This window comes from Oncorhynchus masou, chromosome 10 (assembly GCF_036934945.1).
Source record: "Oncorhynchus masou masou isolate Uvic2021 chromosome 10, UVic_Omas_1.1, whole genome shotgun sequence".
In the NCBI taxonomy this organism is placed as follows: Eukaryota; Metazoa; Chordata; class Actinopteri; order Salmoniformes; family Salmonidae; genus Oncorhynchus; species Oncorhynchus masou.
This window is the reverse complement of record NC_088221.1, coordinates 32,724,554-32,740,669: the sequence shown is the minus strand read 5'-3', so window position 1 is coordinate 32,740,669 and position 16,116 is coordinate 32,724,554. Positions and strand designations below refer to the sequence as shown.

Here is a 16,116-nt window from a genome sequence, read left to right as displayed (position 1 = left end):
AGCAATATCCTTGCCTGTGAAGCCCTTTTTGTGCAAAACAATGATGACGGCACGTGTTTCCTTGCAGGTAACCATGGTTAACAGAGGAAGAACAATGATTCCAAGCACCACCCTCCTTTTGAAGCTTCCAGTCTGTTATTCGAACTCAATCAGCATGACAGAGTGATCTCCAGCCGTGTCCTCGTCAAAACTCACACCTGTGTTAACGAGAGAATCACTGTTATGTACTTGAGTGAAGACCCAAAAGCGGTTTTAACAGAAAACAGAGTTCTTTAATGAAAAACAGGAATGGCATAAATCCTCTTCCAACGTTGACAATGGAACAAAAAGAACGTAGTATAGTGCAGGATGCACCTGCCAGGCAGACTCCGACAGTATAGGACAAGGTGGAAGCAAACGAGACGACAGCTTGCTTCTGGCATCAAAAACACAAACAAGAATCAGACACTGAAAGTAGCAGGAACAGAGAGAGAAATAGAGACCTAATCAGAGGGGGAAGAGAGAACAGGTGTGAAAGAGTGAATGAGCTAGTTAGGGGAGATGTAGAACAGCTGAAGAATGAGAGACAGAGAAGGTAACCTAAAAAGACCAGCAGAGAGAGACAGAGTGAAGAGAAAGGACAGGAACAGACATAACAAGACATGACAATCACTGACATGATGTCACTTGGTCCTTTTGTGGCCGGGCTGAAATGCAGTGGAAATGTTTTTTGTGGATTCAGTTCATTTACATGGCAAAGAGGGACTTTGCAATTAATTGCAATTCATCTGATCACTCTTCATAACATTCTGGAATATATGCAAATTGCCATCATACAAACTGAGGCAGCAGATTAATATTTGTGTAATTCTCAAAACTTTTGGCCACGACTGTACACATGCTCATATTTCAACTTCTATGTTGCCTACACATGCTCATGTTGCATTAGCCATCAAGCCTCAAACCTCAAGCCTGAGATTTATGCTGACAATAGTGTTATATGTTATATATATAAGAAGGGATTGTAGTTGTTTATTCATGAAGTAAACTGAAATCCCAATTATCCTCATTGGTTTTCAAGCTTGGACATACTGCATAGATTCTATTCCATAATACATTTTAATGTTTCAAAATCGGACTCTGTTCTAGACTAAAATAAATGTGACTTTCTTTAGACACTACCAAAAACCTCTGTGGGGTAATTAAACTCAGAAAACTGGGACTAGGCTGTCCAGGCTGACCAGTAGTGGGGACTGAGGTTTCTGATGAGCCGAGAACTGTCTCAGGGATTTGGGGATGACAGGTTATTTATACATCTCACTTCAACATTTGACTACCCACAACTGAACTGGCCAGAGAAATCATATCCCTCTCTTAGGAACTGATCCTGACCAAAAGATATCTAGGCCAGAGTGAAAAAAATAAAATTACATTTCAAAAAAACAAATGCTGTGTGTGTCAATCTAAATTGTGATTGAAAAATGAAACTAATCTTGTGTTCTAAATTGTGAGTTGATCTTGTTTCCTCAGGTGCCTATCATGTAATAAGAGGCATTTGAGAAATGAAGTGACATATTTGACATGCCATTTAGTCTCTGCTGTAGCCAGGGGCTTAGCAACAAACAGAAGCCTACATATAATAAAGCCTTGACTGTCCTCTATGATCCAGTCAAGACCATTCCTTCTGACCAGTTCAACATTCAACATGATCTCTGTGGTCTGCACCCTCTCCAATTCACATACCACCCGAACAGACCAACAGATGGCACAATTTCTATTGACCTCCACACTGCCCTCACCCACCTGGACAAAAGGAATACCAACAGTTGAAGTCGGAAGTTCACATACACCTTAGGCAAAAACATTTAAACTCAGTTTTTCACAATTCCTGACATTTAATCCTAGTAAACATTCTCTGTCTTAGGTCAGTTAGGATCCCAAACTTTACTTTAAGAATGTGAAATGTCAGAAAAATAGTAGAGAGAATGATTTATTTCAGCTTTTATTTATTTCATCACATTCCCAGTGGGTCAGACGTTTTCCATACATTTACATTTCAATTAGTATTTGCTAGCATTGCCTTTAAATTGTTTAACTTGGGTCAAATGTTTTGGGTAGCCTTCCACAAGCTTCCCACAATAAGATGGGGGAATTTTGGCCCATTCCTCCTGACAGAGCTGGTGTAACTGAGTCAGGTTTGTAGGCCTCCTTGTTCGCACAAGCTTTTTCAGTTCTGCCACAAATGTTCTATAGGATTGAGGTGAGGACTTTGTTGTCCTTAAACCTTTTTGCCACAACTTTGGAGGTATGCTTGGGGTCATTGTCCATTTAGAAGATCCATTTGCAACCAAGCTTTAACTTCCTGACTGATGTCTTGAGATGTTTCTTCAATATATCCACATCATTTTCCATCCTCATAATGCTATCTATTTTGTGAAGTGCACCAGTCCCTCCTGCAGCAAAGCACCCCCACAACATGATGCTGCCACCCCCGTGCTTCACGGTTGGAATGGTGTTCTTCGGCTTGCAAGCATCCCCCCTTTTCCTCCTAACATAACGATGGTCGTTATGGTCAAACAGTTCCATTTTTGTTTCATCAGACCAGAGGACATTTCTCCAAAAAGTCTGATCTTTGCCCCCATGTGCAGTTGCAAAGCGTAGTCTGGCTTCTTTATGACGGTTTTGGAGCAGTGGCTTCTTCCTTGCTGAGCAGCCTTTCAGGTTATGTCGATATAGGACTCGTTTTACTGTGGAAATAGATACTTTTGTACCTGTTTCCATCAGCCTCTTCACAAGGTCCTTTGCTGTTGTTCTGGGATTGATTTGCACTTTTCACAGCAAAGTAAGTTAATCTCTAGGTGACAGAATGCTTCTCCTTCCTGAGCGGTATGACGGCTGCGTGGTCCCATGGTGTTTATACTTGCGTACTATTGTTTATACAGATGAACGTGGTACCTTCAGGCATTTGGAAATTGCCCCCAATGATGAACCAGACTTGTGGAGGTCTACAATTTTTGATTGTTTTATATTTTCCCATGATGTCAAGCAAAGAGGCACTGAGTTTGAACATAGGCCTTGAAATACATCCACAGGTACCTCCAATTGACCCAAATGATGTCAATTAGCCTATCAGAAGCTTCTAAAGCCATGACATAATTTTCTGGAATTTTCCTAGCTGTTTAAAGTCACAGTCAACTTAGTGTATGTAAACTTCTGACCCACTGGAATTGTGATCCAGTGAATTATAAGTGAAATAATCTGTAAACAATTGTTGGGAAAATGATTGTGTCATGCACAAAGTAGATGTCCTAATCGACTTGGCAAAATTATAGTTTGTTAACAAGACATTTGTGGAGTGGTTGAAAAACGAGTTTTAATGAGTCCAACCTAAGTGTATGTTAACTTCCAACTTCAAATGTATGTAGGAAAGTTGTTAATTGACTACAGCTCAGCATTCAACACCATAGTCCACTCCAAGCTCATCACCATACTCAGGACCCTGTGACTGAACACCTCCCACTACAACTGGATCCTGAACTTCCTGACGGGCCAGGTAGGTAACAACACCATGAACACGGTGGCCCCTCAGAGGTGTGTGCTTAGTCCAATCCTTTACTCCCTGGTCACTCATGACTGGTAACTCCAACACCATCATCAGGTTTGCTAACAACACAATGGTGGTAGGACTGATCACATACCCCAATGAGGCAGCCTATGGGGATGAGATCAGAGACCTGGAAGTGTGGTGCCAGGATAACAACCTCTCCCTTAAAACTTCTTAGGGCTGGGCCCCTTTTTCTCCACCCCCGGCCTGAAGGACGTGTCCAAACTTCATGTAGCTCAGGCCCTGAAGCCAGGATATGCATATAATTGGTACCATTGGAAAGAAAACACGTTGACGTTTGTAGAAATGTTAAAATAATGTAGGAAAATATAACACAATAGATATGGTAGGAGAACATCCAAAGAAAAACCAAACAGATTTTTTTTGAGAGACCATCCTCTTAGAAATGCAAGAGAAAGGTCATATTAAAAATTAGCCCCCTGGATGCAATTCCTATGGCTTCCACAGAGTGTCAGCAGTCTATGGTCAAGGTTTCAGGCTTGTAACTTCAAAAACAAATATGAAATATCAGTTTTAGTAGAAGGACACAGTCTTGGAAATTTGTTTGGACGCGCCATGAAGACATTTACGCACCAACTCGGTTTCTTATTGAACATACAGTGGGGCAAAAAAAGTATTTAGTCAGCCACCAATTGTGCAAGTTCTCCCACTTAAAAAGATGAGAGAGGCCTGTAATTTTCATCATAGGTACACTTCAACTATTTGTTATTGACCAAATACGTATGTATTTTCCACTATAATTTGCAAATAAATTCATTAAAAATCCTACAATGTGATTTTCTGGAATTTTTTTCTCATTTTGTCTGTCATAGTTGAAGTATACCTATGATGAAAATTACAGGCCTCTCTCATCTTTTTAAGTGGGAAAACTTGCACAATTGGTGGCTGACTAAATACTTTTTGCCCCACTGTATGTGAATGTATGAAACCTGTGCCTGTTGGAAAAATATTTTGATGTGGGGTGCCGTCCTCAAACAATTGCATGGCATGTGTTCGCTGTAATAGCTACTGTAAATCATACAGTGCAGCTAGATTAACAAGAATGTAAGCTTTCAGCCGATATGAGACACTTATATGCACCTAAATGTTTAAAATCCATAAGATTTCTGATTATTTATTTGAAACAACTTTGGCGAGACAAAGCTTATCGTGGACTACAGGAAATGGAGGGCCGAACACGCCCCCATCCACATCAATGGGGAAGTAGTGGAGCAGGTCGAGAGCTTCAAGTTTCTCGGTGTCCACATCACTAAGGAATTAGCATGGTGCACACACACACCCACATAGTTGTGAAGAGGGCATGACAGAAGAGGGCCTCTTCCCCGTCAGGAGGCTGGAAAGATTTTGGAATGGGCCCTCAGATCCTCAAAATGTTCTACAGCTGCACGATTGAGAGCATCTTGACTGGCTGCATCACCGCTTGGTACGGCAACTGCTAGGCACTCGACCGCAAGGTACTACAGAGGGTGGTGAGTAGGGCTGGGAATTGCCAGGACCTCACAATACGATATCACAATACTTTGGTGCCTATACAATATGCGATTCTTACGATTCTATATGTATTGCGATTCTCACGATTCTATATGTATTGCGAGTCTCACGATTCTATATGTACTGCGATTCAATACTGTGATTTTATTGCGATTCGGTGTTTCAAACACATTGCCCGCCACATGTCTGCTGCAGACAGACAGTTTTTATCAGTCATTTAAAAAAAAAACGTTTTAATTCAAATAAATTGGCTCCCTATTGAAAAATAAGATGGAGAACAAACTATGAAGGAAAATAATACTGAAGTTTTGGTGCAGGTACAGCCAACTAGAGCCAAAATAATATTGCGATATTGTCAGAATAAATATTCTGACATGTAACTGTGTCGATTTCCTCCCCCCATCACTAGTGGTGAGTACGGCTCAGCACACTCACGCATGCTTACACTGACGCCCCAACACACACACACACATGAATACTGATGCCACACACACTCACCACATACACTGCTTTCACTGTCTATTATCTATCGTGTTGCCTTGTCACTTTACCCCTACCATTATGTACCTAGCTACCTCAATTAACTCGTACCCCTGCACATTGACTCAGTGCTGGTATAAATACATTTTCAAAATATGTTTTATTGTCACATACACCGGATAGGTGCAGTGAAAAGGGGGGGGGGGGATCAGCCATAGTCGTACGGTGCTCCTGGAGCCAATTAGGGTTAAGTACCTTGCTAAGGGGCCATCAACAAATTGTTCACCTTGTCATCTCTGGTATTCAAACCAGCGACCTTTCAGTTACTGGCCCAATGCTCTAAGCGCTAAGCTACGTGCATATACATATAGCCATTTACACTAAGGGTACAAAACATTAGGAACATCTGCTCTTTCCATGACATAGACTGACCAGGTGAATCCAGGTGAAAGTTATGATCCCTTACTGATGTCACTTGTTAAATCCACTTCAATCAGTGTAGGTGAAGGGGAGGAGACAGGTTAAAGAAGGATTTTTAAGTTTTGAGACAATTGAGACATGGATTGTGTATGTGTGCCATTCAGAGGGTAAAGGGGCAAGAATAAATATTTAAGCGCCTTTGATCGAGGTATGGTAGTAGGTGCCAGGTGCACCGGGCTTGAGTGTGTCAAGAACTGCAACACTGCTGGGTTTTTCAGGCCCAACAGTTTCCCGTGTGTATCAAGATTGGTCCACCACCCAAAGTACATCCAGCCAACTTGACACAACTGTGGGAAACATTGGAGTCAACATGGGCCAGCATCCCTGTGCAAAGATTTCAACACCTTGTAGAGTCCATGTCCCGGCAAATTTAGGCTGTTCTGAGGGCAAAAGGGCAACTCAATATTAGGAAGGTAAGCCTAATGTTTAACCCTACCCTAATCTTTTTTACACTCAGTGTATATAGCCATGTTATTTTTACTCGTTATTGCTATTCACTGTGTATTTATTCCTCGTCACTATTTCTATTTTTATTATATCTTTAACTCTGCATTGTTGTTAGTCTACACCTGTAGTTTACGAAGCATGTGACAAATATAATTAGATTTGGAGGCATGAACTCATACAGTACATCACACAGATAGCATCAGTCAGTGCTTCTAAGTTTATAATTTCCACTCAAAAATATTAGCAACCCCTACAAAAATGTCCATTAATTAGAATCCACATAATAATTCACATTTCCTATTGCTGCAGGATTATTTTTCTGCTATAGCAAACTGCCTCAAATGAAGATCCTACATTTGTAGGAGCCTCTGGGAAAACACAACACTTCAGTATGTTTACATGAAATTAGAATTCACTATGAATATTATCTGTCTGTGGTGAGTTGATGCATACAGAATAAGAAATGGGATGATACTGTCTATTAAAGATGGATTCCGTGACGGTGAAACGTCTATTTGCGATATTACAACAACAAAGAAGTTACTGCAAACAATGAAGACTGTTTTCTTCCCCCTCGGATATCATTGCAAGCGTGATAGAACTGCAGAATATTTACTGCAGAAAGAATTGCCACGCTATATAATAAGTACATGAATTCAGAATAGGCTCAGTAGGCTACCTCATTAAATACCTGTTATTACCTATTCCTCAATAATAACATAAGCTTATTTTCTGTCAATTAAAAACTCCACAACATTGTATATCTTTGAACATTAGGGTAACTTCTGCATGCCAGATATACAGGCAACTGTAAGTTGTAAGTTGTATTTCATGTGATGATTGAGACCACTGTTAGGATCTGCTATCCCGGGCAGAACCCATCAAATCGAGAACTTCCAGCGAATCAGATGTGGCAATTTTTTCTGAGCATTTGTTATCAGCCATAGGGGGTTATTAGACTGATGCTTTCTGGGAGTGCTGGCTAAATAACATTAGCTTGGATTACACATAACCAAAAAGTATTACCTCTAAAGCTTAAGCAAATTGGACCTCCCGAGAGGAGCACAATTGGCCCAGCGTAGTCCGGGTTAGGGGGGGGGGGGGGGTTAGCCGGCCCAGGATGTCCTTGTGCCATCGAGCTCTAGCGACTCATGTGGTGGGCCGGGCGCATGCACATTGACTTCGTCAGCTGTACAGTGTTTCCTCCGACACATTGGTGCGGGTGGCTTCCGGGTTAAGGGAGCAGTGTGTCAAGAAGCAGTGCAGCTTGGCAAGGCCGTGTTTCGGAGGACGCATGGCTCTCGAACTTCGCCTCTCCAGAGTCCGTACGGGAGTTACAGCAACTGGACAAGACTGTAACTACCAATTGGATATCACAAAATTGGGGAGAAATGGGGTAAAAAGTACTTGATTTTGATTTTATTTGGATGGAAACGTTTCAACTCAGGATCAACCATTATGGATGCTTTTCATCATTTTTATGAAGTCTGACTGAACATTAGAAACTGCTAGAATTTAAATTGATTATCATGAAAAGTTTAAAAAATTAAAAATTAAAAGTATGAGAAGTTATCTTTGTATAGAAAAGTGTTGAGGTAAATCTTCATATAATTCAACTTAAGTACAATTGTAAATATTAAAAACAAATGTGATGGAATACAAATGTTCATCTATATTTGTACATTTAAAAAAGAACAACACATTTACATTCAGGATGTTAAAAATGTAACCAAGTAGGGCTTCCTAAACCACCCCATGATAATCACGATGTCTCATGTATCCATCCTTCAATGTGGAGATGCAGATGGCGATGTGTTAGTATCCTTTACTTGGACATATTCTAGCGTTCCATCCCAAATGGTACCCTATTCTCTACCCAGTACACTACTTTTGACAGAAGCACAACGGGCCCTGGTCAAAAGTAGTGTACTATGTAGGGAAATGGGTGCCATTTGTGACACATCCTAACTGCCCACAGTAGCGCCAGATGCCGTGCTTTAGGTGTTCAGAACAGTCGACCGGCTGGTCAGAGACGGAGTCTATTACCAACACATCTGTTACACATGACTTTCTGGCAACGGACACTTTCTCTCTTTTAGTCATCTATTTCAGTGGTGTGTGTGTGTGTGTGGGGGGGGGGGGTTCTATGCAAACAGCTCAGAGAATTCAATATTGATGTTATTAAACAAGGTAGCTTCCTGTAGGCCTACACATACAGTATTTGTTTACAGCATTTGATGTAGGGCTAGGCCTATTAACTGTTGCTAATCTAATATAGTTGCTTAGCCTACCTATCAATATTCAAAACTTTATGGTTCAAAACTTCTGTTTCTTTAGTTGTCAAGCTATGTCAAAGATAAGTCTAAAATCAATTTCATCCCTCCTTGTCAACGGTGACATAAACGGAAGAGCACAGTCAATGGCCAGCCCCTGCTGTAGGATAATGAGGCTCGGTTAATGGTCATCTACCTTAAAGTGAGAGTGATATCATGCGCCTTATAGGCAGGCATGTTCTGCTGGAAGAAATACTAGGCTACTTGGTGTTGTGTTATATTTCTGTAGGCCGAAATACATTATTTTAAATTGTATTCGACCACTTGTAGAGCTGAGCCAGCCAATAGCCTAATAAGCCTTCTTTAAATGTTATAGCTGACGCCTCAGCCAAGTATGGTCTGCACTACGTCATTGATGTTGCTAATTTTCTCCGGTCAGCTCCTGAATCATGGGCTAATCTTGTTTCATGTAGCTGTAGGTTAGTTACATGTTCATCCAGTTTATTCTGACATTGTCACTTCATGAGAATTTATCGAATGCATGAACATTCTGTTTCACTAAAGCTGTGAAAATGGAACATCTGTGTTTTCATGTTAAAATACTATGGTTTATGAATCAACTCCCCGTTGTTTGCTAGTGCTACAGTCGGCTGCATCACTGTCAGAAGAAACCAACACACCAGCAGTCTGGCACAGTGAGCTCACCTGTAGGGGTCTCTGGCTGAATAGGACTCCATGTAACCCTCATCGATGTCAGAAGGACGTCGTGACTCTTCTTCCCTATTTGAAATATCCCTCTCACTATCGGTTCGTCGTAATCGGTGTACCGTTTCTCTGACTGTTCATCTTCCCGATCAAACGACTCCTCCCCGCAGAGCTGGGGAGCTGAGACCGAGCGTTTCTCGTTTTTTTGTTGTTGTGGTTGTTGCCTTCTGTTTTTCTTCTTTTTCCCATGGTTTCCTTTACTCACGGACGACACAGGTTCCGTCTCGCTCAACTCCTCCTGGCTCTCTGACCAAGCGTTCCGTGCATTTGATTTTAAAGAGGATTCAAACATGATTTAAATACGATAAGAGTAAAGTCTAATTTTCGGAATGGTGCCTTGGAGACTATTTACTGGGTTGGCGCGTGCCCGCGGCGGTAAGGTTATTATGGCAGGTCCGCCAGTTGAAACTTCCCCCTCGGCCTCGCGCGCCCGTGGCCGTCCCTCCCGGTCATGCGCCTGCATCTCCATAGTTTATTTCTTGAAGTTGCTCACGTGAATCTTATGGATGACATATGGGACCAAGATGACTTTGCTACTTTGATAAATAATACATAACGACTACGTTTATTAAGGATAGAGCTTTACATCATTTTATGAAGCTGTGAACCTATAGGTACTGAACAAAAATCAGCATGGGAAAAAGTACTCAATTGTCATACTTCAGTAAAAGTAAAGATATCTTAATGGAAAATGACTTGAGTAAAAGTGAAAGTCACCCAGTATAATACTACTTGAGTAGAAGTCTAAAAGTATCTGGTTTTAAATGTACTTATGTACAGTGGTGGGAAAAGTACTCAATTGTCAAAAGTAAATGCTATACATCAAACTCCTTATATTCAGTAAACCAGACAGCAGGATTTCCTTGTTATTATTATTATTTTAATTGACAGCCAGGGGCACACTCCAATACTCAGACATCATTTACAAACTAAGTATTTGTGTTTAGTGAGTCTGCCAGATCAGAGGGATGACCATGGAGGTTCTCTTGACAAGTGCATGATTTGGAACATTTTCCTGTACTCCTAAGCATTCAAATTGTAACGAGTAGTTTTGGGTGTCAAGGAAAATGTATGGAGTAAAATGTACATTGTTTTCTTTAGGAATGTAGTGGAGTAAAAGTAAATGTTGTCAAAAATATAAATAGTAATGTACAGATACAGTAGAAGTTTACATACACTTAGGTTGGAGTCATTAAAACTTGTTTTTCAACCACTCCACAAATTACTTGTTAACAAACTATAGTTTTGGCAAGTTGTTTAGGACATCTACTTTGTGCATGACACAAGTCATTTTTCCAACAATAGTTTACAGATATATTATTTCACTTATAATTCCCGGGATCAAAATTCCAGTGGGCCAGAAGTTTACATACACTAAGTTGACTGTGCCTTTAAACAGCTTGGAAAATTCCAGAAATTGATGTCCTGGCTTTAGAAGCTTCTGATGGGCTAATTGACATAATTTGAGCCAATTGAAAGTGTACCTGTGGATGTATTTCAAGGACTACCTTCAAGCTCAGTACCTCTTTGCTTGACATCATGGGAAAATCAAAAGAAATCAGCCAAGACCTCAGAAAAAAAATTGTAGACCTCCACAAGTTTGGTTCATCCTTGTGAGCAATTTCCAAATGGCCGAAGGTCCCACGTTCATCTGTACAAATAATAGTACGCAAGTATAAACAACATGGGACCACGCAACCGTCATACCACTCAGGAAGGAGACGCATTCTGTCTGTGATGAAATAAATAAAAGCTGAAATAAATCATTCTCTCTACTATTATTCTGACATTTCACAGTCTTAAAATAAAGTGGTGATCCTACCTGACCTAGGAGAGGGCATTTTTACTAGGATTAAATGTCAGGAATTGTGAAAAACTGAGTTTAAATGTATTTGGCTAAGGTGTATGTAAACTTCTGACTTCAACTGTACCCCCAAAAACTACTTAGTATTTTTACTTAGGTACTTTACAGCACTGACAAAAATATAAACACAACATGTAAAGTGTTGGTCCCATATTTGATTAACTGAAATAAAAGATTCCAGAAATGTTCCATATGCACAAAAATATTATTTCTGTCAAGTATTGCACAAATTTGTTTACATCCCTGTTAGTGAGCATTTCTTCTCTGCCAAGATAACCTGACAGCTGTGGCATATCAAGAAACTGATTCAACATCATGATCATTGCACAGGTGCATGCCTATCCTGATGTCTATTATGACATTGCGTTTAACTCTGTTTTATTATCAGGGTTTATGACTCAATCGAACTAAATATAGAACAGTGGCCTTAATATAGTTCTGACATTCAATGGAATATGTTGTTATATACTGAGCAATAAAGGTATTGACCTCGACAGGGCAGCTGAGGCACCATCGCAGCACCATGGACAGTTCCTGATTTAACACAGGAACCCTGCACGCCCATTTATAAAGATTCAGATGACACCGAGGGATGCACGTCCCCTGTGATTTGATTGGTCCAGGGTAAAGGTCTGAAATAACAAAACTGTGCATGTTTGAAATGATAAATAAGTGTTTTGGAGACCCGTTGACAGATGCTATGGGATACAGATTTCAGGACTGCATAATTCTGTCGTTTTTGGGGCATGCAGTGAGGGTTTACTTTCATCTAATATGTAGTCATTAAATTATTCCAATGGTTTACCCATGCCAATTGAACGGTGGTGCTGGTATATTATCGAGGAAAGGCGGATACAATACGCCACCAATTGTTATTCATACGACTTTAACAGGAAATATACAGCACAATGCAGAATATAACTACCATATTGATGTTGGCTGGCTAGCTCACTTGCTGGGGTTTTCCCTTATGATGGAAGTTTTGGGTTATAGATGCAGCCAGTGAGTGTTTATGCATACACAATATAATTTTCATAAATTAAAAACCTCCCCTGCAGAAGTAACATATGTGCCTATCTCGGTTTGCATACACGGTGGTGTAAGTCCTAAATGGCACATATCGCTGACTACTTTCGACTAGGACTCGTGGTGTTCTGCTCCAAAGTATTAGGGTGCCATTTGGGACTCCGCCATGGAGGCATGTGAATGCCCCTTGACTGCAGCTACCCGTGGCATGGCAGGAAAAACGCTTGTTTTGTCCTTCAGCCTTAAGGCCTGCCTACATTTAATAGGGGGGATGTTTGCTCATTTTCACTCATATTAAGTTGCTTTGTAATTGTAATAATTTATTAAGAGAACAATATAGTTTACATATGGGCAAATAAATGTTCACTATCCATCGTGCGTAATAGTAATGCATGAAAAATAATAATCGGGACTAGATTGTCTCGGATGATTTGCCAGACCAAAAGGACCATCCCAAAAGAAGTCAAGGTTATTTTGCAACCATGCAGACTGAGGGACTTTAAACCATTGCGAAATCTTACTTAGTTTTGCCTTAAAAACACGTGGTTTGACAATTTAAGTTATACGTTTACTTTAGATGTTATTTTGACTTATAATTGGATTATTAACCTATAATAGAGATGTTGGTAGGTTAACAGACAATAGTGATAGAAATTGTAGGCTACTCATTCACTTTATTATGTAAATAATTGAGTGCTCCTCATGAGATATGCATTATACATTTATCTCAACGCAATTATGTACACTTGAATCACATTGGGAGAGAATTAAACGTTTAAACCTTCGAAATAAAATATAGGATAAGTAACGAACATATTATGAGTAATTTCATGCCACGCGGTCCTCTAATGGGCTCTAACACCCTCCTACATTGTAAAATGTTTACAAACGATATACAACACACATTGAATCTGAGCATCAAATGCTGCAAACGGCTCTTCACTGATTTGCACATTCATGCAATGGCACAATGAGATGGTGCCTGGTTTGTTCCAAAATGTGCTGTGCAGATGATATTGCATGGGGTATGGCCCACATCAATGTACATGTTTTATATGAAATAATAAATCATTCGTTTTATACAATGAGTATTTTCAGGTGATGGTTAAGCTTTTTACACACAATCAATGTATTTAGGCTACTTTGCAAGTAAGTATCCCCTATGTATTGTCCACCTATTCAGCAATATAACATTCCTGATTGTTAAGTAGCCAAGATAGGCTATGTTTTGGGGGAAAATAAAATGTTCAATATTGTGCAGCTTTGCACGAATTGCAGTAAATAATCGCTAAGGCAACAGAGTATAAGCACTTGCCGCTGTATAGATAACGATCTTTCATAAAACGGTTGCATCATATAAACATGACATAACTATTTTATAAAACATAGCATGGAGTTACGTGAAATGAAATATGAACTAATAATGAATAATGCTGTACAAAATCACAACAAAATTATTCAGGATAGGATAGGATCAGTTGTAAAATGCAGGTTGAAAAATATAGAAATATTTATTATATTTTTTTTACTGTCCCAAGTATTTGTTTATAAATTGCATAGTTTTCCAAATTATTGCTTGTGATTTTGTAACATGGACAATCAACACATTCTCAGTATGGTCACCACTATTTCCACAACCTGACCTGTACCATAATGTAGAAGCGAATACAATACAGTACATTAGGTGAAAAAGAATATGCATATGCATCCGCACTTCTAAAGGCAGTAACAACAATAAATACATACAAGCGGATTATAATTGCTATTTTGCATCAGTGGCAAGAGGATACCATATCATGACGCGCGCTTATCAGTCTTTGATGCACGTTCAATGTATTTACGATTCATGAAATATAGCGTTAAGCTGAGCATTCATGACTCTCTCGTGATGAGTGTGTCCTTCGTACGACATAATGTTTTCCATCGGTATCTCACACCGCGGCGCAGAGCTCGGGTAAACGGACGCGTGTCCCTGCGGACCTGCCAGTCCCGCAGCAGCCTGGTAGTGCATGGTAAAGGCGTAGTTCTTTTCGAACTCTGACGAAGGCTCGTGTTTGAAGGAAAAGTTCCCGTTGACACTCAGTGGTGGGCTTAAGGGTCCGTCGAATGATGGACTAGTGCAGTCTGTAAGAGGCAGCGCGGTCTCAAAGAATGGCTCCAGCGCGCTTCCGTATGAATGGGGCTTGACGTGGAAGACGTGGGAGCTGTCCATTGTACCATATGGAGGGCTGGGAAGACCCGGAGTCTGGTAGGAGTATGGATGCGCGGCGAAGGAAGCACTTGCTGGTTGCATATGAGATGGTATCTCCTGTGTCTGCTCCGGGAGGAAAGTTCTGGGGTTGAGCTGGAGACAGCCTGCCACTAGGTTAGTAGTGGGCTGTGACAAGCCCCTACACAAGGCCTGGACAAATGATATGACGTCTGGGCTCTTCCCTGACCGCAGGATCTCTGACAGGGCCCAGATGTAGTTTTTAGCCAGCCGCAGAGTCTCGATTTTTGAGAGCTTTTGGGTTTTGGAGTAACATGGCACAACTTTACGCAAACTCTCCAGCGCGTCATTGAGTCCGTGCATACGATTCCTTTCCCGCGCGTTCGCCTTGTGGCGCCTCATCTTAAACCTCTGCATCCTGGCTTTTGTCATTTTCTTCTTTTTTGGTCCACGACGTTTAGGCTTTTGATCGTCGCCTTCCTCTTCCTCCTCTTCCTCGTCCTCCTCATCATCATCCTCATCCAATCTGTTTAACCCATCTTCGTCGTCATCCTCGAGGGCCCCGTGCATGGACTCAAGCGCGCCGTTGTTCTTCTCCATATCCTGTTCGTCCTGGGAGCGCTGACATTCGTCAGTCCAGGTCGCAGAATCCTGGGGTTCTGATGACATCATGGTCTGTTCCGTGTAGGATTTAGTCATATTGGAAATCTGTCAATAAAAAAAGACAACCGTGAGCAGACTCATTTGGACATCATTTGGTACTTGACTAATAGCCTATTCAATAAGAGTTCGTTTTGGATCATGGGCTACTGGTGCATTGGGCTACTAATCTAAGTCAAACAAAAAAACTATTTTTGTATCAGATCCAATATTACTTTTGCAATACTGATGATTATATATGTCATACAAAGTCATAAGAGTTTAAGAGCAAAATGTAGAACATTAATTTGTGGTCAGGATAAACCAAAACATAGGAGCAGAATACATCAATTATTCAATTATCACCTAATAGCTTGACATAACAAGTCAATTTGATCAAAATTATTTTAAATTACTTATTTTTAAAGTTAATTGAGACATCTGAAATGTCATTGCTGAGTTCAATCAGAATATCCGAATCCCTGTTTCCTTTCTGTAACAGGTGCGAAATGGTCACATCACCTCTCACCTGAGAAGGTTTGTATCAATAAATAATTCAAGCTTGTTCAGAAAACCTTTAACTGCTGAATAATTGTAGCCTGCTTTATGTCAATGTAACAGACAACTCACAGCATTCCTTTCACCCAAAACATTTGCATAAATAAGTAATTGCATTATATGATTGATAAATAAATACCTATGTTTTGCAGAATGATCTTGTTATGACTCTGGCATGCCCCTTCTGAAGTGTGAGGTCCGGTGAATGGACTGTAATGTGGCTGCGCCGACGGATGCTCGTGTTATATAGTGCTGCTGCTGATGCTGCAAGGGACTGGGA

General features: G+C 40.5%; 2 protein-coding genes across 3 annotated transcripts in view; both read right to left on the bottom strand.

The window, feature by feature from the left end:
• The window catches only part of LOC135547552 (ceramide kinase-like protein), a 92,719-nt gene extending 82,747 nt beyond the window's left edge, over nt 1-9,972 (bottom strand). For both annotated transcript variants that reach the window (XM_064976655.1, XM_064976657.1), the window contains exon 1: nt 9,481-9,972. In XM_064976655.1, the coding sequence (XP_064832727.1) occupies nt 9,481-9,832 (352 nt within the window). In that variant the 5' untranslated portion in view covers nt 9,833-9,972. The remainder of the gene's footprint in view (nt 1-9,480) is intronic.
• Nucleotides 9,973-13,084: 3,112 nt separating this feature from the next.
• LOC135547553 (neurogenic differentiation factor 1-like) lies at nt 13,085-16,116 on the bottom strand. Its single transcript, XM_064976658.1, has 2 exons — nt 15,976-16,116; nt 13,085-15,347 (listed from the first exon to the last, which is right to left on the bottom strand). Exon 2 carries the CDS (start codon nt 15,336-15,338, stop codon nt 14,268-14,270), a length of 1,071 nt encoding a protein of 356 aa, XP_064832730.1. The 5' UTR covers nt 15,339-15,347; nt 15,976-16,116; the 3' UTR covers nt 13,085-14,267.